Source organism: Camelus dromedarius, chromosome 24 (genome assembly GCF_036321535.1).
Source record: "Camelus dromedarius isolate mCamDro1 chromosome 24, mCamDro1.pat, whole genome shotgun sequence".
Classification (NCBI taxonomy): Eukaryota; Metazoa; Chordata; class Mammalia; order Artiodactyla; family Camelidae; genus Camelus; species Camelus dromedarius.
Window position 1 is genome coordinate 2,724,876 of NC_087459.1, and position 22,664 is coordinate 2,747,539.

At 46.4% G+C, this 22,664-nt stretch overlaps 1 protein-coding gene across 2 annotated transcripts in view; it reads left to right on the forward strand.

The window, feature by feature from the left end:
* The first annotated feature begins 902 nt into the window (after nucleotides 1–902).
* Nucleotides 903–22,664, forward strand: part of GRIN2A (glutamate ionotropic receptor NMDA type subunit 2A) — a 342,689-nt gene continuing 320,927 nt past the window's right edge. For both annotated transcript variants that reach the window (XM_010980055.3, XM_064478196.1), the window contains exons 1-3: nucleotides 903–1,508; nucleotides 2,094–2,284; nucleotides 3,739–4,170. In XM_010980055.3, coding sequence (XP_010978357.2) covers nucleotides 3,757–4,170 — 414 coding nt within the window. In that variant the 5' untranslated portion in view covers nucleotides 903–1,508; nucleotides 2,094–2,284; nucleotides 3,739–3,756. The remainder of the gene's footprint in view (nucleotides 1,509–2,093; nucleotides 2,285–3,738; nucleotides 4,171–22,664) is intronic.

The following is a 22,664-nucleotide window of genomic DNA, read 5'->3' on the forward strand; positions in this document are numbered from 1 at the left end:
GGCTCCTTTACCAAGGCTATCTCATTTTCTTTTCAAAGTAGCCCTGAGAAGTTGATCTCTTTTACTGTCCTCCCCATTTTCCAGATTAGTAATTGATAAGGGAAGATAAATAATGGGCCTGAAGTTGACATCAGGCTGATTAAGTGGAAGATTCAGGGTTAGAACAGCGATTGCAAAACCCCTTACAATTTAAGATCCCTTTCTTTCCAGGGCCTGAGGGGAGAAAAGCAGAGAGGCATGTTGAAAGGAGAGATGCACTTGAGTGTGAAAGGGGCAAAGGTCCTTACTTGACCATGCTTTTCATGTCCAGTTGCCAGAATTTAAGCCAGTCAAGTCCTATACACCCAAGAAGTCCCATGCTCTCAGGCTCGCCCCTGCTGGTAGCTTAAAAGTGGCAGCCTCAGGACGACTTTATGATATAACTTAGAAAACAAAAAAGAAGCAAGTGGAGGATGTAGAGATGGTTTTAGTTTTAGGATTCTGGCTCCCTGAGATCAGAGGAGTGGGTTCCTGTTCGGGGGTGGCGAGGCACAGGGAGAAGCATTGGAGCAGATTCTGTGGGGTGTGTGTGTATATGTGTGTCTGCGCGCCTGTGCGTGGAGGGGGGATTGCTGTACCCAGCGCGAAGCACTGGGGGAGGAGGAAGCGGTAGCTGAGATCTGAATAATTGATTCCTCAGCCGCACCAGACGCCCAGGAGCGGGAGCGGGCGGAGAGCGTGGTTTCAGCACGACGGACAGCGGCGAGCGCCGCCGCAGGCGCCCCTGCCTCTAGCCAGCCACCTATCCTGGCCTTATCGCCGCCGTGCGCTCCGGGAGCCTGTGGCCGCGCTCTGCGCCGCCGCCGAGGGACTGCGGGGTCTGCCTTAGCCCGCCGCTGGGGAGGGTGGCTGCGGACGGGAGACTCTTTCGCTCGCCGGAGCTCCAAGCCTTTACGGTTTTCGCGGGGGCTGCTGCGTCTCGCCGACTGAGAACAAGTCCCCAAGTTGCAGTGGGGGCGCCCCTGGCTTCCTCCTCCTCTTCCTCCGAGGCGACCGCAGCAGAAGCACGCCTGGGAAGCCCGATTTGGCCAGAGCTGCGAATCAGGGTGGCCAGGAGCTCTCAGGACTCCCGCCGGAAAGTGGGGAGCTGAACGCCAGGCGCGGAGCTGGCCCCGCAGCTAAGGGCTAGAGGGAGCTGCCTTCCCCCGCCCGCGCCTCTCTCGGCCGGGGACCGCGGGGATCCCCGGCCACACGCGCGCGCGCGCTCCCACATTCAATCACACACTCGCCCTCACACACACACCAGCCCGGAGCCTGGGCTGCGGAGAGGACTCCTGGGCGCTCTCAGAGGATCGGGCAGCTGCTGTCCGGAGTGGGGCAGGAAGCCGAGCTCAGGCTCTCGGAGGGAGGCGCCGAGGGCTTAGCCGGGGCATGGGGCCGAGTGAGCGCTGAGAGTCGCGGCCGCAGCCATCAGCCCTGGAGATGACCAGGGGCGGCCACTGCTGAGAACTATGTGGAGAGAGGCTGCGGTGAGTGCTGGCACGGGACGCTGGGTCTGGGCGGCCCCTTTGGGAAGAGGACGGTGGGAGGCCTTGATAAGAGGGGGCGACAGGACCGCAAGAGGATCCTTGCGTGGGAAAGATCGCACCTCCCTCGGGGATCCGGGACCGCGGGAGCCGGAGTCCTTCCCTCCCCCTCTCCTCCTGCCGGCACATCGCAAACTCAGCCAGCACCCCCACTCAACCCCCATTCCCTCCTCTTTCTCTCCCTACCCGCCTTGCTCAGCAGCTCCTGGCCGCACAACTCCCAGCAGCCGGCGCCAGGGAGGTGGCAGGGGGTGAGAGTGGAGGTGCCCTGTTAGCTTCTCGAGGGTGGCCAACCTGGGGCTCCGGTTCTCTTGTGCTACCCGAAGTGGAGCTCTCCATTTCGGCCTCAGGGTCTTAGGATCCCAGCTGGGGGCGTCTTGAGCACGGAGCTTCAGCTCCCCGTCTCCGGTCGAGCCCCCTGTGCGCACAGAGGGGCTGTGAGCACTGCAGACTGCAGTCTGTCCCCCCGTACTCCACCCCCCGCCGGTGGGCTGATCCTGCCTCTCCATCTCTTCTCCGCCCTCGTAGAGCCCTGCTGCAGAGCCTCCGGCTGGGATAGCCGCCCCCCGTGGGGGCGATGCGGACAGCGCGGGACAGCCAGGGGAGCGCGCGGGGGCCGCAGCATGCGGGAACCCGCTAAACCCGGTGGCTGCTGAGGCGGCCGAGATGCTCGTGCGCGCAGCGCGCCCCACTGCATCCTCGACCTTCTCCGGCTACAGGTACGTCCCAGCGGAAGACCTGGGCTCGGCGGGCCGGGCAGAAGGAAGACTCGACTAGAGGGAGAGCGGGAGAAGGATCAGGGGAGAGAGGGAGAAATAAAGCGGGAGAGGGAGCACCGCTGGCGAGGTGCGGGAGGAGCACCAGGGGGCGCTGCGGCTCCGCGCTCCGTGATGCTCAGCCGAAGAGTGCCGAGGCCCGTGCGAGTTCTCAACTTCCCCGGGCTCCAGCAGCGCCCGGCCGGAGGGGCGCGCGCCTGTGCACGCGTGCACGACTGTGCCCGTATTTGCAGGCAGGCACTGCTGTGTACCTGGCGCGATACGTGTGTGCACCGCCCGAGGACGTGTGCAGACTCCGGATGGCCGTGGGCTCCCCTACTGCGGCCTGCAGATGTGCGCAGAAATGCGTGCGTGCCTGTGAGGGTGTGCAGCCCGCTGCCCACGTGCACCTAAGACTTGGTAACAGAACCTGAAGGAAAGGCTGGGATGGATGGGTGGGGGTGCTGTACATTTCACGTCGGTCGGAGGGTTTCTAGGGAGCCAACTGTCCCCTGCCCCACACCCTTGTGCACATTCTTCGCCAGCTCCCACGCGCCGGCCCCCGGGGGAACCTGCCTCCTCTCCGGAATTCTGCATTGCACACGGCGAGCGTCAGAGATTGTGTGTATGTGTGTGTCTGTGTGTGTGTGTACGCTCGCGTGTAAGGGGTGGATCCTAGGGCTGCCTGCAGTTGAGTGAAAATCGCTTTATGGCCCCTTTGCGCAAGGTGGGGCGAACCCTAAGTTCTCCCAGGCACCCTAGATCCTGGGGCGCACAAGCGAGCGTCCTTACTCTCATGCGTTTGGGATGTACCCTGCAGGAGAGGTGCGGGGTCTGCAGCCCGTGCCGGTGCCGAGTGGAGTCAGGTGGGTGCTGAACCCCGCGGTTTCGCAGAGGGCGGGGTCAGTCAACTCGCTTAGAGCGGGAGTAGAGATGCAGAGTCGCTCTGTCGCCTCCGCACGCCCGTGACTGTTTTGCAGTTTGCTCCCTGCGAACAGGGGGCGGGGTCAGTAACTTGGTCCGCACTAGCCCGGGTGGGAGCCGGGTGGGTGGAGGGTTTGTTCCGCGCCTATGCTCAGGGGCAGTGGTCCAAAGCTAACTTGGGGGATGCGGTGGGAGGTGTGGTGAGAGTCGGAGATGGAGAGGAGGCTGAAGACCGGGGATGAGGAGGCTGAATGCGAAGATGGTTTGGGGGACAGGGATGGAGAATTAGCGCGGATTGGAGTTGGAGATAGAGTTGGAGATGGGTCGAGAGTTGTGGATGGCGTCGGGCATGGGGAATGGAGTTAGTGACTCCAGCAGCTCTCGCTGGGAGTGGGTTCTGTACCTGGCTCCTAGAGCAACGGGCTGGGTCGGTAATCCCTTTCGTCTAGAACTCTTGCACACAGCAGCCCTGACTCTTCTTCTTCACCTTGCAGGGACCGTAAGTGGCGACTATGGGCAGATTGGGCTATTGGACCTTGCTGGTGCTGCCGGCCCTTCTGGTCTGGCGCGGTCCGACGCAGAGCGCGGCGGCGGAGAAGGGCCCACCGGCGCTGAACATCGCCGTCCTGCTGGGTCACAGCCACGACGTGACCGAGCGCGAACTGCGAAACCTGTGGGGTCCCGAGCAGGCGGCGGGGCTGCCCATGGACGTGAACGTGGTAGCGCTGCTGATGAACCGCACGGACCCCAAGAGCCTCATCACGCACGTGTGTGACCTCATGTCAGGGGCCCGCATCCACGGCCTGGTGTTTGGGGACGACACCGATCAGGAGGCCGTGGCCCAGATGCTGGATTTTATCTCTTCACAGACTTTCATCCCCATCCTGGGCATCCACGGGGGCGCATCTATGATCATGGCTGACAAGGTAAGGCCGGGAGATGGTGGGCAGCCGCGACCGAGCCAACGACAATCATATGGCGGCCACAGCAATCTTTGGGAGCCTCTGGCTTCTGTCTTGATCTGAAAAGGGGTAGTGGCCACTGACCCAAGTGAGAACCAGGTCCTGCCTCTCCAACCTAGAATTGAATGGAAATGCTTTTTGCTTTGGTTCTGAAAAGCGGGGTACTTGAGGCACCTTGGTGTGCCTGGAAGAACTCAGGAAATGAAAAGTATGATGGGGTGAGTGGTAGTGGAATGCTTGGAGATTTCCAAGTAGTGCGCAGAGGAGAGCCTGGGGGACTTCAATAAGGCTTATACTCCTATAATGTCAATTTTACCTGCTTGTTTTGTGAAAAATGTCCATTTTCCCCCTACCGTGGTAAGCAACTAAAATGATTTCTAAAAGATCAAATGTGGGGATGTTGTGGAATAAAATGCAAAGTTTTTAGGTGAACCCCAAAAGGGCAGAAAAATGTCATACTTCTGCAGACTCTCTACGGTTATGGGGAGCGAGGTGGAAAGTTTGAGAAGCCCTGGGCCAGAGGCACGTGCAGCTGTGCTTCTCTAGGGGAGTGGCTGTGAGTGGAGAGAACTGACTGCAGACCCAGAGCATCAGGGGCCTGGTGTTTTCCTACATGTTCCTTGGGAGGGACTGATAAGGGCTGCAAGGCCCTCAGGTGCAAGGGTTGGCTCCCAAGGATGGGTTTTGATACTGAAGTTAGAGACAGTCAGAATGAAGGAAGGTGTGTCCAAGTTTCTTGCTTAGAATGACGGGGGGGGGGGGGGTGTCTTACTATGGACCAGCTTAGAGTGTTGATTTGGAGAGGGTTGGGGGAGAGATTTGAAGATTTGAGTGAGATGTCATGAGTGCCTGGTTTGAGAATTGTGCAGAAGTGGAGGTCGGAAAGAAAAAGCAAAGTGAAGAATGAGAAAAAGGGAAGGATTGGTGTTGCAGGGCACTGTGGCTCGATCTAAGCCCCAGGAAGGGATTGGAGGGGTGAGGAAGGGAAGGGAAGTGTGAATGCACTTGTGTGCTGTGGTCCCCAGCCCTGAGACCTTCTTGGAGTGTGTTCCTTAGATAGCAGGAGACATCCTAATGGAGCGAGCAGACATTTGTCATAGCACTTTCCTTCTGACGTTCTCAAAGCACTTTTACATTTATCAAATCAGAGTCTGCTTCTGCCTCAGCAATTCCCACCAGCTCCTTTGGGAACCGTATTAATTCTTTCAGGTCTCCTGGGCTGCAGCACATTCAGCTGAAGTACACAACGGATGCAGTATCTTATTAAACATTCATTTTAAGTGGTTTGCAGCCTAGCAGAATTCCTATGTGTGGCTGAGCATTTTTCCAGCCCCCTCTCAGTTTTGAGGGGCTTCCTTCTGGGATGAAAAAAGTAGGGAACAGCCATGTCTTGCCACTGATGTATGGCTATTTCAGAACTGAGAATGGCCTTAAGAGTCTACTACAGCATCCTGTAACTTTCAGATGAAGGGCCGGGGGCATAGGGCAGTTAAAGACTCAGCCAAGACCACATGGTGTGTGAGGGAACTAGACCTCTGGTTTTCTGGTTCTCTGATTTCTGATGAAGGCATGGAGAAGGAGAATAGCAGCCTTTTTTTTTTTTTTTTTTTCCTACAGGGTTTTAGAGTATGACTTTGGGACCTAAAAATTGCCACCAATTCCTTCTCCCTTCTGAAGTTTTGATGGAAGGAGTAGCTAGCACACACAAAAACAGCCATATTATAAGTGCAAATTCTGAATTGACTAGGGCCCAGCATAATCAGTGGAGAAATCTGGTAAAAACTGGAGTGAGGCTTAGGCTGAGAGATCTCAGTTGGCGAGTATGGGGCTTAGAGTCTTACCTGACTTACCCACCTGATTGTAGGCAAAGAAGCAGGAACAGAAGTGGGTCCCCATAGTTGAACACCCCCTTGATAGGCAGTGACCCTGCTCCTCCCTTGATGCGGGTGTTAGAAAGGGAGTTTTGTGAAGTCCAGGGGATATGGGCAGAAGCATCTTCCTCTCCTAGCGCATGAAACTGCCTTATGGGGATTGGACAAGAGTGTGACTCCACTTAAGAGTAAAGAAGAAAAAGGGAGTCAGGAAATGGCAAAAGAAAAATGAGAAAGGATATTTTCAGAGGAGTCAAGATGCAAGAGAGATTTAAGAGGGCACAGAGAGGAGAGGAATGAAAGTATCTGTTGGCTCAAAAATGGTGAAGGAAACTGGATACTCCTCATTGTTGTCAGGATTTTCAAGTTGGTCCTTATGGCAGGGAATCAAAGAAGTCAGTGGGATAATATTGGGGTATGTGTTGGGTCCCATGTGTGGGCTGTGCAGATGATGTTGAGAGGAAGTGGGTTAAAGGGTGATATTTTGAGAAACCTGGTCATGTTAAAAAAGGAAGGAGAGTGTCTGAGATGTGAGCAGCCCTTCCTTCCACTAGTGACACATCGAGCTGGCTGGTGCTTTTTGCCACCTATTTCTTGTGGGGCTCAAGGCTGAGTGCAGTTTGTGTGGCTGTGAAGAAGCAGTTGTGGGCATTGCCTAAAACTCCGACTTGTTTGGTTGGGTGTGCCAGTGGGGTTATGGCCACAAAACCTGAATCTCCCTAAGCCTATAAGATCTCTCTGTGCCCACCTAAGATGATGCTCATTTGGTAAAGCTCAGAACATATTGCCTGCACTTCTAAATTGGTAGCATGATAGGTCCCTGTGGATGAGTGGTAGTTAATTTGAGTATCAGTTAAATTGAACCCTTTTCCCCTATTTTTTGCTTTTTCCTAAGTCTACTTGACCCTTGGGAAAAAAAAAAGAACAAAGCTTCGTAATAACTGAAATATGCTACGTGGCAGATATTTGTGGTTTACTTTGATTCACAGTGGAGAGATATTAATATTTGCTTCCATCAGTGGGTGGTCTTGAAATATAATTAATTTAGACGTGAAAATGATGCCTGATGTAGATGAAGTTCTAATCTTGGTTTACCATTTTGATCCCATCCAAGTGAAATGCACTCTGGTTTTAATAACAGCCCCTCGTGAATCAAGCGTGAGCACTAGACCTTTACGTTTTTGCTCAACCTGCTCACTCCCCCCTCCCTTTCCCCCGCTTATTCCTAACTTCTCCGTGGGGGGAAAAGGTAAGGCTTACATTTTAGGTACATCTAGCCATGTGGGTTACTAGGTGGGTTTTGCTTTATGTATTATCTCTATGAATACCTCCTCTCCTCTACTGGAGTGTAAGTTCCTTGAGGGCAGATTTTAAGTGTTTATGTGTATATGCATATTTGAAATAATGATATTCCTCCTTCACAATTTATAAAAATAATGTCTTTTCATTGTAGAGCACTTAGAAAATGTATTGAAGTTTAAAGAAATCAATAAAACCCTCCCTTTAAATCTTGTCACTGGAGTAACCACTGTGGACACTGGGGTCTATTTCGCTCTAAGCTCCGTGTGTTTAGTTACAGGTTTAGGATTGTACTGTATATATGGCTTTGTTTATTGTACTTTGCATTCTGTGGGCTTTCTTAGAAGATACAGGCTTTTCTTAATTCTAGAAAAATCTCAGCCATTGTCTATTGGATGCTTCCCCTCCAACATTCTCTCTTTTCTCTCAAAATGTAGTTTCTTAATCAATTCTCCATGTATCTTAAACGTTTTTAAAAGTTCTCTCTCTATGCTATGTTTATGCTACATTTCCTCAATTCTGCATTCCACTGAACCAGCTCTTTTCATTTATGTCTGGTCTATTATTCTGCCTATCTGTCGAGTTTTAAATTTCAACAAATTTCACTTTATTTCTGAGATACGTAATTGGTTCCTTTTCATACCTTCCTGCTTTTTCTTGTTTTATAAAAACTCTCTCGCTTTGTGGTTGTAAATCCCTTCTCTGTACCTTCGAGGATTTAAAAAAAAAAAACTTATTATGACGCCCTTCTCCGAGTGTTCTAGTATCTTTGTTTCTTCCAGTATGAATTCTTCCATTTTGTAGAATCTGATCGTTGGATGGCCTCATATGGTCTCTAATTTTTGTGTGTGAACTTATTTTCAAGGCAATTTTATGGTTTCTTCTGCCCTATATCTGTAAAGGGTGTGTGCTTTTAAATCACAGCTCCGTCAACCGCTCAGCTCAGAGCTCTCTTTCTACTCCATGTAGTCTGTGGTGCAGGCTCCGGTCCCAGTCTCATGCAGGTGACTTCATTTTGGCCCCTTGACACATACAGAGGCATCCTTTTGGCTGTGACTCAAGGTGCAGATGTTACGTTCCCATTCACAGCTAGCAGCGTGGTTCTGGGTCCAGTTCTGCCCCTTATTCCCTAGGTTAGGACCTCTGCCCATGGCTCATACCAGGCTCATTCCCCCATGGTCTTTGATTCCTACTTGAAATTGTGGCGTCCCATCTTTTGATCCATTTATTGTTAGGGAGTCCCCTCTATTTCTGATCTGTAATTCTCTTTTCTTATTTCTAAGCACTACTATGTAAATTTTAAAACACCTAAGATTTATCTATAGAGTCTATGTCTTAGGAGCAGAAAAGGGAGGCTGCTGAATGTGTTCACTCTGATTTTGACCCAGTTATAGTTCACAACCTGCTTTTATTTTTTTCAAACTTGATTATGTATTCTTGGAATTTCCCCTTATCATTAAACAGACCTCTCTAACATGATTTTAAATGGCTGCAGAATATTCTGTTTGTATCACAATTATTTGAACTAGTCTTTTTTTTTTTTTTCAACTTTAGTAAAGTTAATTTCTGGTCTACACATGTAGCACCTTGCACTGACCTTGCCCTTTGCATTTGTTTCTTGGTAAATATTTGTTGACTGAATGAATCAAGTCATTGGTTTCGATGCCAGCTTACTGCAGTTCCCGGAAGAACTTACCACACTGTGGGGCAGGGCTTTCCATGCAGTGTTTGTTCCTAAATGCTGACTGATTTCATAGGTGTGTGCCAAGTCTTCTCTTCTCTCTAGTGGGCCGATAATTACCAGGCATCCTGGGGATTAACAGAAATTGGGGGATGTGGCACTGCTGAGTAACAACTCATCTGCAGGAGGTGGGAGCTTGTGCTCTTGTAACCTGGCAGCTGCGGAGTTTGGATGTGAGTGACAGGCCCTCCCATTAAACACAGAAAGCTCATGGAAAGGGCAGACACACACATCAGAATGTTGGTGGAGCCCACTCAGTTCCTACCATAAAGGCATTAGGTAGCTCCTGGGAGAGTGAGGAGGCCTATCTTTAGTCTCTTCCATGAGGCATGTCAGATGCAGTCATCCCCTCCTCCTCACATCAGTCATCTGAGAGCAACAGGCGTCACTGGAGAGATTAATTAATTTTCCAAATGGCCCTCAGGGGTCACTGGCGATCACTTGGACACTAGATAGATGTGGTCTGATGGGGTTAGGGGTGGGGTTCATCTCTTTTGTAGCCTCAGATGGAAAATGCTTCTATAGGTAGGGTAAGGGGGAGAGAAAGAGACAAAATAAAAGAGAGAAAGAGAGAGGGGAAAATCCCGGGTTTGTAACAGAGAGTTAGTGGCTTCTGATAAGGCTATCATGAAAAGGAGAGGTTATAATGTTATTAACTAGTGTGTTTGGTTTGTTCTGCACTTTCCCTAATTATTTAAATTTGAATTAGTTGCCAACATTTTAAAGTTAAGCCCTGTCATATTAAAAAAAAAAAAATCCAAATTTCATGCTTCTTTGGAAAAACCAGAAGGCCTGGTAACCCTGGACCTACTTCTCCCCGTGGTGACAGTTGACTGGAGATGAAGAGAGCCCCTCCCCACTTAGGGCAGGGCTCTTCCTTCCTTCTGGCTCCAGCTTGCCCACCTCACTCATCTATGTTACAGACTTGGTCCTGAAGACCCTGGGGTTTGACACCCCGATGCAGGCAAAGAAAATAGCTGGTCTTTGTTAAGAGAGCCTTTCCTGGGCATTCTTCTTCTCCCCCAGGGCTGCTCCTTGGCAGGTAGCAAATTTGGGGTGTGCATGCAGCCGTGCTGCTACGTTCACAGCTATCATCATCACTAATCTACTGTAGCATTTTGTCCTTTTTGGCCACAGGCCTTAAACCCTTCTAAACACAGTCCTCCAGGAAGCCCTCACCAACCAACTGGAGCCACTAGCAACCAGCTCAAGTCAGAAAATCTCAGAATACCTTTGGACAAAGAGTCTGAGGACCTAAATTCCATTTCCAAATCGTGGTGTGACCTCGAGAAAGGCCCTGCAGCTTTCTCAACCTCAGCTTCTCCCTCTGCGAAATGAGAGTCTGGGGTGATATTATCTCTTAAGGCCCTTTCCAGCTCTGAAAATTGTATTACCTTCAAGAAAAGATGGGCAAGAAGCACACAAAAATGTGAGCGGTGGTTATCTTTTGGTGGTAGATTCATGGCTATTGTCATCTTTTAAGAAATGTCATTACAGCATGGTTAATAAGTTGGACCTTGAATTAGAATGTCTGGGCTTAAATTCAGGTGCCATCATTTACCAGCTGGGTGATCATGGGGACATTCCTTAATGTCTCTGAGGCTCAGTGTCTTCATCTTTAAAATGGGGACAATAATAGTACCTGCTTTGCAGAGTTGTGAGATTTAAATGAGATGGTGGACATAAAGCTCAGAGCTTAGCTCATACTAAACACTGTTGTTAATTGTATTTATATTTTGTGGTTTTTATTTTTCTCCAAAGTACATGTACTTTTTAATAACCAATATAATCATATTATAATATTATTATAATAACCTGAAGGGTGATGTGCTGATATGAGGGTATCCCCTGCAAAAGATTGGGAACGAATCTCACAGAACTCTTAGAACTAGAGAGTCCAACATGAAATGATTTTTATTTTCTTAACTGGGACAACCAGAAGCTTCCTTTGAGTTCTTAGGACTTGCTATGAGCTTTATCCTGGCAAACTGAAGATTAAATGTGGCCAGTGTGAAACTGACTGGAGGAGGAGATTGTCTCAGTGACCTTTACTGTAAATAATTCCTCTGAAAGGAACATATATTTGCACCAGGCTTAAGGCTTTAGGGTGTGGACACGTATATTTTCTCATTTTCTCTCTGCCAGGGAGTAAGTGGCTCTGTGATACGAAATCCAAGGACCCTGGCAGTCCCGAAGATATTTGATTAAAGAATCCTTGTGATCATATTCTTTTGCTCTTATTTTATTATCTTTTCAAGTTAATGACTGTGAATCCAGTTGGTTTAGAGAAGGGGCTTAAATTCAAGAGGAACTATATAGATTTTGATGTTAATAATCTGGTTGCCTTAACTGAAATGATTAAGATGTTGGATGATGGAATTAAAATTCAAAGCTGTCTTTCCAGATTGAAATGCTGAACCCATACTTTGGACTGCACTGACCTGTGTAGGAGGAATGTACACTCCTGCAGGAAGGGGGAGATGGGGCTTTCCAGCTCACTCGAGGCTGATTTTTGCAAGGGTCACTAAACTGGACTGCCTACTGAATCTGGCTCATAGTTGTGTTAGTATTTGATTTTACCAGCATAGTATTTTAAAATGCTTGATTTTTAATGTCTTCGTATGAGGCACACATTTTCAAGTTCACTGTGCCCTCCTTGCTCCCTGTTACCTCACATCTAGCCAGATTCATGTATTTATGTTAACTGCATGGCCTTTGTAAGCATTTGAAATTGTGATCCTCAGTCACAGGGTTTCTGTTTATTTGTTCATTTGTTTTGCATTGACCAGATGCTCAGCCCATCCCAAGGAGTGGTAGGGCTTTTCAAAAAGTAAAGGCCACATTTCTAGAAATATAATGTTCAAATTAAGAGAGATGATGGTTCTATTATACCTTTTCTGTTGTTAGGAGTGTCTTCAGCTCCAAGTAACAGAATATTTGAGCAATGGTGGCTTAAACCATTAAGATGTTTAGTTTTATTGTTTAACAAGGAGCCCCAGGTCTGGTTTAGTGTCTCAGTAATCCAGTAAGGGCTCAGGTCTTTTCCATTCTTCTACTTTGCCTTGCTTGGCTGCTGGTTCATTGTGGTCACAAGATGGCTGCTTCTGTTCCAGCCATCACATCTTCACATGCCAGCATTCGAAAAAGGAAGAAAAGGGAGAGAAAAGAAGTTTCCTTCTAGGCCCTCTATCCTTTCAGTAGAGCAGACTTCCTCTTACATTTCATTGGCCAGAACTGGGTCATGTGTCACCCCTTGAATGTCACTGATAGAGACTAATAATCAAGATTCTTCTCCAAGAATGGATAATTGCCACTGGAGCAAAATTTGCTTCTGTTAGCAAAGGTGTAGGAGCAGTGGTTACCTGGTACCCCTGATCATGTCTCCAGCAACACTGACACTGTTCATTATCTGTAGACTTGACTTAGTTCTGGGGATTAATATTTGAAGATGACTGTTGAAAATCTTCAGTATATCCAGAGGAAGAGCCTCCAGGATCATGTAGTATCTAAATGATATATGATAAGAGTCTCAGAAGAAATGTTTAGGAAAGTTCAGCCTGGAGAAATCTCAGAGAGGATAGGAGAGATGTGTTCAAATATTTCATAGGCTCTTAATTTTTTGTTGTTTTTCTGAGGACAGAACTGAGGCAAGAGGATAAAATTATAAGATTATTATGAGGAATAAGCATTGGCAGTTAGGTCTCTAATAGAAGACTGTGATGTTTCATAGAATAATGTGTCTGTTGACCCGACTGAGCCAAGAGTGACTGCCCATCTGTCAGGATTGCGTAGAGTTGGACTCACATTGGCAAGACTGGATTGGGTCACCTCTGAGGTCCTTTCTAACTCCGAGACTCTACACTTCTCAGATCCTTGAATTTTTTTTAAATCCCCAAGTCCTGGCACTTTAGGCCCTTGGATTTGGCTGAAAACCAACATCCTCACTTTCTGTAAGTGTGTGAGTAATTCAGTATAAATTTGCCTGGCATGGGGGAGGAATTTATGATCCCTGCATCACCACCTCAGATCCCCAAAGAACTTTACATCATCCTAAAGGGTAGACGATATTTGAAAAGCAGAAAACCTACGTATATATCAACTCACACACACATATATAAATATGAGCATAAGTAGGTCAGCCGGTGTCATATTTACTAGTGGAAATGTTTTTGTCTAAGAAGCACATCTTCCGAAGACGATGTTTAGAATAATTGCCAGCGATTTCTGAAAAGGAAGTTTCTGCAGTTGCACCCAGTTCATCTTAATGACATTAAAGTCCACTGATGTTTTGCACATATTACTGTAGTCATGCTTTTTTTAAACCTGAAAGAGATATAGCTGGTCCCCTCTCTGACTTTTCGGTTGTCAAATTACCCTTTTTTGTCTGTTGTACTCCCCTGTGTTTTGAACATTTGCTTATGGCAGACACTGGTCTGGCTACTGTTCCATTGTTAATCCGCTTCCTCCGTTTTCCCTTCACGTCTCCCAAGGAAAAGACACAACCCCAGATTCCTTCCAAATGCTTTGTCTTCCCATTCAAAAATTACAATTTCCCGTGTGATGGAAATGGATATGTTTTCTTTCTAATTATTCATTTATTATTAATAGGTACTCATGTGCAGAGTAAAAAAAAATGCAAATAATACAGTGCAGCATTCAGAGAAAGAATATTTGCTTAATTAATGCATGGCTGATCCTCAGTTGCCTGCTTCTCTCCATGGAGGTGACCGTGTTACCTATTCAAAGAGGAAGAATGTTAATTGGAATGGCAGTTTGTTTCCCTTTTTAATTTTTGTTGAAGTTGGTATGTTACAAAGATCTTTTCTTCTTTTAAATCCTACTGACTTGAAAGAGGTTAATCATTTTCCATTGGTCCCCAACTGGGCTTGTTTTCCCCAAACAAAATAAAAACTCACGCTCGGATGTTAGGTGACTGCTGAAAATCACTGGCACTCGGAGCTAGGCCCACATCTCACCTAAGGAATTTAAGATAATGTGAGGTGGTTGGGGGAGGGGTGGTCATGATCATTTTATATGCTAACAAGGGTGATGGACCCTCCCTAAAGGGATGCATATTCATGAGCATGCATTCAATATTATGTGAAATTTCAGGGGCACACAGACCCTCTGAAACCCATTAATAGGCTCTTTGGAATGAATTTACTTACTGGTTTATGAATATGTTCATGCTTCAAACATTTTTTTGAGTCTGTACCCTGGGCCCAAATGTTCTGTAGATATATCTATGATCAAATTGTTGGCTTCAGTGTAACCCAGAATCTAACTGGAGGAGACTTGCAGTTGAAGCCTGACAGTTGAGATAGTTTGGGGGCTGTGAAATTTGGAGAAAGGCACCTCTTTCAGAAGTCTGAGGGTAGAGGATTTGTCAGGGAAGATGCCCTAGAGGGCAGGGATCTAGAGTCAAATTCGAGAACTCCTGATCCAGAAGAAGCTGACCCTTCCACGTGGCCAAGGATGAGCCTCAGGGTGGAGGAGGCTGCTTCCCTCCTCTCAGCATGTTCCTCAAGGATGCCAGGCCCCAGCGATGCTTTCATAGCTCCTGGATTTTCCTCTGGACAGCAGTTCTCATGGTCAAAACATTGAGCTTTTTGCCAGTTTCTATCCTGTTGTCACAAATGACCAAATGCCTCCTGCTTTATCTTGTCTCTTCCACACTAGGAGATTCTTGTCAAGGAATAGTGAGTGGCATTTGAAATCCATATTGTCGTGTACATCTGTAGTCCTAGGGCTGAAAAGAAAAAAACCACATCTTATTTTTTAGTGTTGGTTGATTTGGGTAAACAGAGCCAGAACCATGGGAAGAGGGTGTGGAGCTGTAGAAAATGACATGCCTGCTATGGCTCGCAGCCATGGCTTCCACCAGTGGGATTTTCAAAATGGCAGGTCTGGGTGAAGACCTGAGCTTTATGGTCAAATTGCACTTTAGTTAACTGCCACTGGTTTTCCCCGTGCTTAACTGGTACTTTTCTTTTCTTCTGTATTTACTCTTTTTTTTTTTTATTACAGCATAATTGACATTATGTTAATTTTAGATGTACAATGTCATGATCTGATATTTGTGTATATTGCAAAATGAGGACCACAATAACTCCAGTTAACATTTGTCACCACACATGGTTTTTTCCTTGTAAAACTGTTCACTGAGGTGTTTGTAATAGCAACAAATATGAAGAGATCTAAATTATCACGTAAATCATGATGTGTCCGTAGAATGGAAAATGTAGTAGATAAAAATGCTTATAAATGATTTGCCGTGCTAATTACATGATGCAATGTTAGGTAAATTAAAAACAATGTATGAAATTACATAATCAATATGTATTTTACACGTGTTTTTGTATATAAATATAGAAAAAAGGACCAGAAGGATAGATACCAAAATGTTAATAATAGCTGTTTGTGGATGATGCGATCAAAGTTGATTTTAATTTTCTTTATACTTCTCTGAATCTCACAAATCCTCTGCATTCATTAGATTACTTTTATATTAGCTGTGGTTATTTATTTATTTTTTAAACAATCCTTTACTGCTACTAATTGGTTTCCAGAAAGACTAAACCACTAGACATTTCCAATAGCAATGGTAAAATACCTCTGTTGTCTAACTCTGGCCAGCACTTGAAACAGATTTTTTCTAATTGGCTCTATGGAAATGTTATCTCATTGTTTTAATTTGCATCTCTTTTATGGCACCTGCTGTGGAATATATTTTAATTTAGTCAGATCACTCTTTTATATTCCCTAGGTGCTGCACATCTTAACCTCTTTGATATTTCTCACTGTGCAAATGGAAAAACCTCAGAGAATGATGGATTCCAGTATAAAGTACAGCGAAATAATTTAAATTTCTAAAAAATAATAAATATTTTGAAGCCTGGCAGGGAGTTCTATGATTATTCATTCTTAGTCATCAGGCACTGCTCAACCGTTGTGTCTGTATCAGTGTTGTTTCAAGAATTGCTGTAAAATGTAAAATTTCCCAGCAGAAACTCACTTTGTGGGACTTGACGATTCTGATTCGCCAGGAGGTGAGGTACAGAACCGCGTCCTAGTGGGCCGGGGCTGTGCCCTTGTCCCAGGCTTTGTGGTGAACGGTGGGGATGCAAAGCCATAGTTTATTCCTTTCTCTAGAAAAGCCAAGGCAGAGTGAGGATGTGAGGATGACTGCCTTGCATATGAAGGGGATGCTGCACGGGTGGCCGAGAAGCACTGTTCCCTGTTTCCATGGCAGGGGTGGGGGCAGTGAGATGAATTTTAAATGAAAGTAAGAGGGATGTAGGGTTGATATTAACAGTTGTGGGGGATTTTCAAAATATTTAACCACTAGCCCGGCATGATCATTTTGTGGACTGAATGGCTGCATCCCTGCCAGAGTCTTGTGTTGAAACCTAACCTGCGTTGTGATGGTATGTGGGGGTGCAGACTTCAGGAGGTGATCAGATCATAACGACGGAGCCCCCATAAATGGGATTAGTGCCCTTATAAAAGAGCGCCCAGAGAGATCCCATGCCCCTTTTGCCATGTGATGGTACAGGGAGAAGAGTTCCATCTGTGAACCAGGAAGCAGGTCCCCACCAGACCCTGAATCTGCTGATGACTTGATCTTGGACTTCCAGCCTCCAGAACTGTGGGGAATAAATACCTGTTGTTTATAAGCCACCCAGTCTCTGGTATGTTGTTAGAGCAGCCCAAAAGGACTAAGAGAATTAGCAATTAGTCAGAGCAGATACCCCCTTCATAAGACCCTGGCACTCCTGTTGTGTTGGGCATTAGTCCTCTAGCGGCTGATTATGAGAAGGTTTATGTGTGTGTGTGTGTGTGTGTGCGCGCGCGGGCTGGGGGTGGTGGTGGTTCCTGAAGGAGGGGCTGAATGGCAGAGGGACTTGAAGTCACTGAAGATCGTGGAATCAAAACCCAGGCTTTTCAGTATTTTAATAACCAGCTCGATTGTACCCATATAGATCAGCTGGATGTCAGACGAGAGTATTAGTGAGCTCTCTATGTCTTATATAGCAAAGCATGTGCAGTGGTTTTCCAGAACAGGAAAGAGGATGCTGTCTCTCCTCTGCTGAATGTCAGCTGTGCCCTGAAATGGGGAGGTGAGGCTGAAGACAGTTCCAAGCTCCCTCTCCTAAAATACAGAATAGAAATATGCTTTCTTCTACTTGTACCTCTGAGCCCAGTGTTTTTGCCTTCTCCCCTGTGAGTGAGTTCTCCACCTGTGCTCCACAAGCATGCCTCCCTCCCGTGATAAGCAGCAGGCTTGGGAGCTGAAGCCAGCTGCAGCCTCCACTGCCCCCTACCCCTCCAGAAGCTCCTGGTCTTCCAGAGCAAGCTCTTCCCAGGCAACTCCTATTTTTCACTGGCATTGAATGTAAGGGTCTGTTTCAGTCTCTGATTTTGAGGTGTGATGTGGTTGCTTGCCGAGTCATAAAAATATTCTTGTAACCTGCTGGAACTACTCCACAGCCTAAATGAGCTTGGTTAGAGATCAACTTTCAAAAGATGGCCATGGATAGACCTTGGTGAGACCGCGTACTTGGTTTGCACGTAGAGTCTGTGGCTTTCCTCCCACCTCTAGAATGGGGAATGCCCCTTCCCCATGCTGGTGCATAGAGGTTTTCAATTTTTTTTTCAGTGTATTTCTTTTTCTTTTTCTTTTTAAATTGAAGTGTAGTCGATTTACAATGTTGTGTTAGTTTTGGTGTACAGTGTAGTGATTCAGTTTTACATATGTGTGTATGTAAGTATTCCTTTTCCGATTCTTTTTCATTATAGGCTAGTACAAGATATTGAATGTAGTTACCTGTGCTATACAGAGGTTTTCAAATTCTGATAGTTTCCAGGGAGAAGAGGCATGTCTCTGGCTTCATCAGAGGGTAGGAGGAACCTGGGACATTTTGGAGTTTATTGTTTGAGAGTGTTACTGGCTCAGTTGTGGTCCCCCTAAAAGCCATATGTTGAAGTCCTAATCCCCTCAGTGCCTCAGAATGTGACTGTATTTGGAGATGGGGTCTTCAGAGAGGTAAGGTAAAATGAGGTCCTAATTTAGGTTAAAATGAGGTTGTAATACAAGGTGACTGGTGTCCTTATAAGAAGGGGAGATTAGGATACTGACACAACAGAGAGAAGACCACGTGAAGACACAGGAAGACAGCCATCTGCAAGGCAAGGAGGAAAGTCTCAGAGGGAACCAACCCTGCTGACACCTCGGTCTCAGACTTGTAGCCTCCAGAATTGTGGGAAAATAAGTTTTTCATGGTAAAGCCACCCAGGCTGTGACACTTTACTTTGGTAGCGTTAGCAAACCAATACAAAGAGGTTGGGTGGTGCTTTAAGCTTAATTCCAAGCCTTCTTAGTGCTCTAATTTACTCCTCAGTTGGGAGGGAGTTCGGATGCTCCAGCTCAGAATGCAGACCCCTGTCTTCTCTAACACTGACTTTGTTCTTCTCATAGTAGGGTTTCTGCTCTGGCCACGGGGTTCCTCCATTGAGGAACCCAGTCCTTGTCTTGGAATCCTTCCTAGAACACTTCTAGGACTTAAGCATTTCCTAACTATTTTTACACAACAACCTTAGGGAGTGTGGTAGACAGAATAAAGGCCCCTCTGCAAAGATGTCATAATCCCTGAAATCCGTGGATACGTTAACTTTTATGGCAGAAGGGACTTTGCAAGTATGATTAAGTTAAGGATCTTCAAATGGGGATATTTTTCTGGATTATCTGGGGGGGGGGGTCCAACGTAATTAGAAGGATCCTTATACAAGTGAGACTGGGTGGGGGTGGTTAGAATGAGAGGAGATCGGACGACAGAAGCAGAGGTTGGAGTCATTTCCTTTGAAGGTGGAGGCAGAGCCATGAGCCAAGGAACGCAGGCAGCCTTTAGCATTTGGGAAAGGCCAGGAAACAGATCCTGCTCTACAGCCTCCAGAAGGAACACAGCTCTATTAACACCTTGATTTCAGTCCAGTTCAGAGATTCATTTCAGACTTTGGACCTCTAGAGCTATAAGAGAACAAATCTGTGTTGCTTTATACCACTAAGTTTGTGGGGATTTGTTGCAGCAGCCATAGGAAACCAGTCTGGTAAACGAGCACTGGAGGACAGGCTGTGCCCCAAGTGGCCTTCTCTCTCTGCTTTATCTTAGAAATTCATGCAGGGGATGCAGCCCGTCTCATAATGTAACTATGATGGTATTAAGGCTAAAATCATTTTAAGATGACTTGTCAGATAGATGTGTCAATTTTTCCTGTCACCAAGGAGTCAAGAGAAAATGATGCTCTAGGAAATTCTACCGTATTTATTCTCTGCACGTGTGTACTGCTGGGCCATGCAAGCCTCTGTTTGAGAATCCTGGGAGAGTGTCTGCTTAGAATCCAGAAAACTCAAAACCTGGCTCCTCAACTTACTAACTCTGTGTCCTTGGACAGGTCACTTAACCATCCTAAGCTTCAACTTCTTTATCTATAAAATGGATTAATAGTATTATCAATCCTTCAGGGTTGTTCTGAAGATCAGTAATTATCTATGAAAAGTGTATAGCACCTTGCGTGGTAAGGTAGAACATGCTATGCTAACACTAATATATTTTACATGTTAACACTGCTCATTCTCACAATAGCATGATGAGGTAGGTCTCATTATCATCCCCATTTTACAGATGAAGAAACTGAGGCCCAGAGAACTTAAGGCATGTGTCTGAATTCAAACAGGTGGTAAGTGGTAGAGCCAGGATTTGAACCCAGTTCTAATTTGGCTCTTGGGCAGGGTTTCTCATCCTTGGCACAGCTGACATGTTGACTGCATAATCCTTTGTTGCAGGGGCTGTTCTGTGCATTGTAGGACGTTTAGCAGCATCCCTGGCCACTAAATTCTAGGAGCAGCCCTGCAGCCCCAGTTGTGATGACCCAAGATGTCTCCAGACCTGCTAAATGCTCCCTGGTCTTGAACCCTGGCTCTGGGTTTTGAGGTCTGATCCTTGTGCAATACCATCTACACAGTAGGTGCTTAATAATGTTTTCATTGCACTTTGGGCCCTACGTTTTACAAAACCTTCAAAGCTCTGAATAGACAAGTGTCAGTTGATGTTCCTGCCTCTTTATCAAACCAGCATCCAGTGGAGTCTGTTCTCCTGTTTGGGGGCTGGTGTCAAGCCCGAGCAGAACTTTGTGTGCGAGGCTGTTAATACATTTCGTTGGCTTCCCTGGCAGCTGAGGAGTGCTGTGGCAGATTGAGTAAGGGCACCGAGCAGATTGCACAAGGCACAGGCACTTGTGCACATAGGAGCTTAATATTCTTTTGAGAGAGATGATTCATGTAGCTCACACATGGCCTTACGGGGAGTTGTCTGAACAGTTAATATGCCTCCACCAAATTCTTCATGAACAGAGTTTGCCCGTCACTCTTGGACCTAGATGGGAAAAAAAAAAAAAGAGTAAAGAAATTCAGGATACTTGGGGAAGAGAAAGAGGAAGAACAAATTAATAGTGAGCTTTCTGTTTATTTGAGCATTTCTCCAAAATAACATCAATATCAAGTTTTATCTCGCAAATGAATCTATTAACTTCCAAGGTTGATTTGGGTTAGGGCAATTGTTTGGAAGAATTCATTAAGGGAGCTAAAATCGCTGGTTCCACTGCACGTAGGAAAGGTTCTGTCCTCTGACTGTACCTCTGCCTCCAAGCAGGGGTATCAGAAATGTGAGTTGTCAGCCACACAGCTATGGCGTGTGGTCTAGACCATCCATGCTGTGGTGTGTATCAGTACTGTATTCCCTTTTATGTCTGGATAATATTCCATTGTGGAGAAACAGACTTTGTTTATCCATTCATCCACTGATGGACATTTGTGTTGTTTCCACCTTTTGATTATTCTGAGTAGTGCTGCCATGAACATTTGTGTACACATTTTTTGTTGTTGAATACCTGTTTTCAATTCTTTTGGGTGTATACTCAACAGATTGCTGGGTCATATGATAATGCTACTGAAGACTGACCTTTTTTCCCACAGTGCTTTTCTTTACATTTTAAAAGGAAATACATTTTAAGAGGAAATGCTATATCACTACCAAAAACAGAAACCAGTTTCCTTTGCCATAAATAGATGACAACAGCAAACTAAGAAACCAACAAAATCACACACACACACACATACACACACACACGCACACAACACTTAAAAATAAAAAAGAGGAAACACAGCAGTGCTATTAAATATAACTGGGTGCTATTTCCTGCTAAGGTTTAGCATGTTACAGTCTCTCTAAAAAGGACATTAGAAAGTGTTAGAAAGGCGTGAAGACCTATTAGCACCAAAATGAGACTTTCTCATCAACTAATTAGAAGGACTGACAGAGAATCAGGGCTTTATCCTGTGTGCTATAATGTTACTTCGTGCCTGGTCTGTGTAAGACAAAACTATCTCTGCTACCACATCTGGTCCTCTGGTTCTGTCCATTCCTTAACTACCTGACTCTAGGTGACCTCCTTCCTTTCTCTGTCACTGGGTCCCAATCCCCGTTCACTTGGACTCTGACTCCAGTCTTCCTGCCCACGTGCTCACCGTCAGCCACAGCTTCCACCACCAAAGGGGAGCTTTGAGCATACTCGTTTCCACTCTTGAAGCTTTGGTGATAATTGCCATCATTTCCAGGGTAAAGTTTAAACCCTTAGCCAGGCACCCAAGAATCATGGCAATCTGCTCCCAGCCACCTTCCAGCTCTTTCTGTCTCCCTTACTGTCCCCATCAGGTGAATTCAAGAGCTGCCTCTTTCTTCCACATTCCCCATAGACTCTGTCCCTGAGTTCTACCCTCCCTCCTCCGTCTCCCACCTGTGTTGGTCTTCACCTTGGTTGATGTACTTCTCAGGGTTTTTAATGAAGATCAAGTGAAACAGGGTATAGGGAAACCCTGAAAACTCTAAAAAGAAAAGCAAACTCAAAACAGGTCTCTGCTAGCCCTGCTTTGTCTTCAGTCCTTTGAGTTTTGAATGTCAAGGTGCCTTTTCCAGTCTCAGGTTTGAAGCAGTGGCCTTCCCCTGCCTCCTATGCTCTCAATACTTTTCATGCCGCGCGACAGACAGAATGGCCTCCCACGACTGAACTTACTCCTCTTCTTTATCCGTGCTATAGCCATTTTCATCTTCCCGCACCCCTCTTCCCCTCGGTGCCTGGTGTGTGTGGTTTGAAAGAGCAAATCTGTATCTACCTGCCCGAGAAGCTGTCTTGACATTGTAGACAGGGGTGAAGAAAGCTGTAGTTGCACTGGCTCCATCAAACATAACTTTCTTTCCTTATTTTTCTTCTCCTATTAGTTGCACCTTTGAATACTATTCCTCTAATAGGAAGTGACAGTTTAATTGTTTGGGTTTTAAAAAATTTATACTCTGCTACACAGCTGACCACACGTGATAAGGTAGGCAGCTCAGCCTCGTGGCGTGATCCCTTCCCTCTTGTTCTTTGCATCAGAAGATTTGGGTGGAGCCACAAAACAGCTAATGCCATGAGTGGCAAGAGTGCTGAAAATC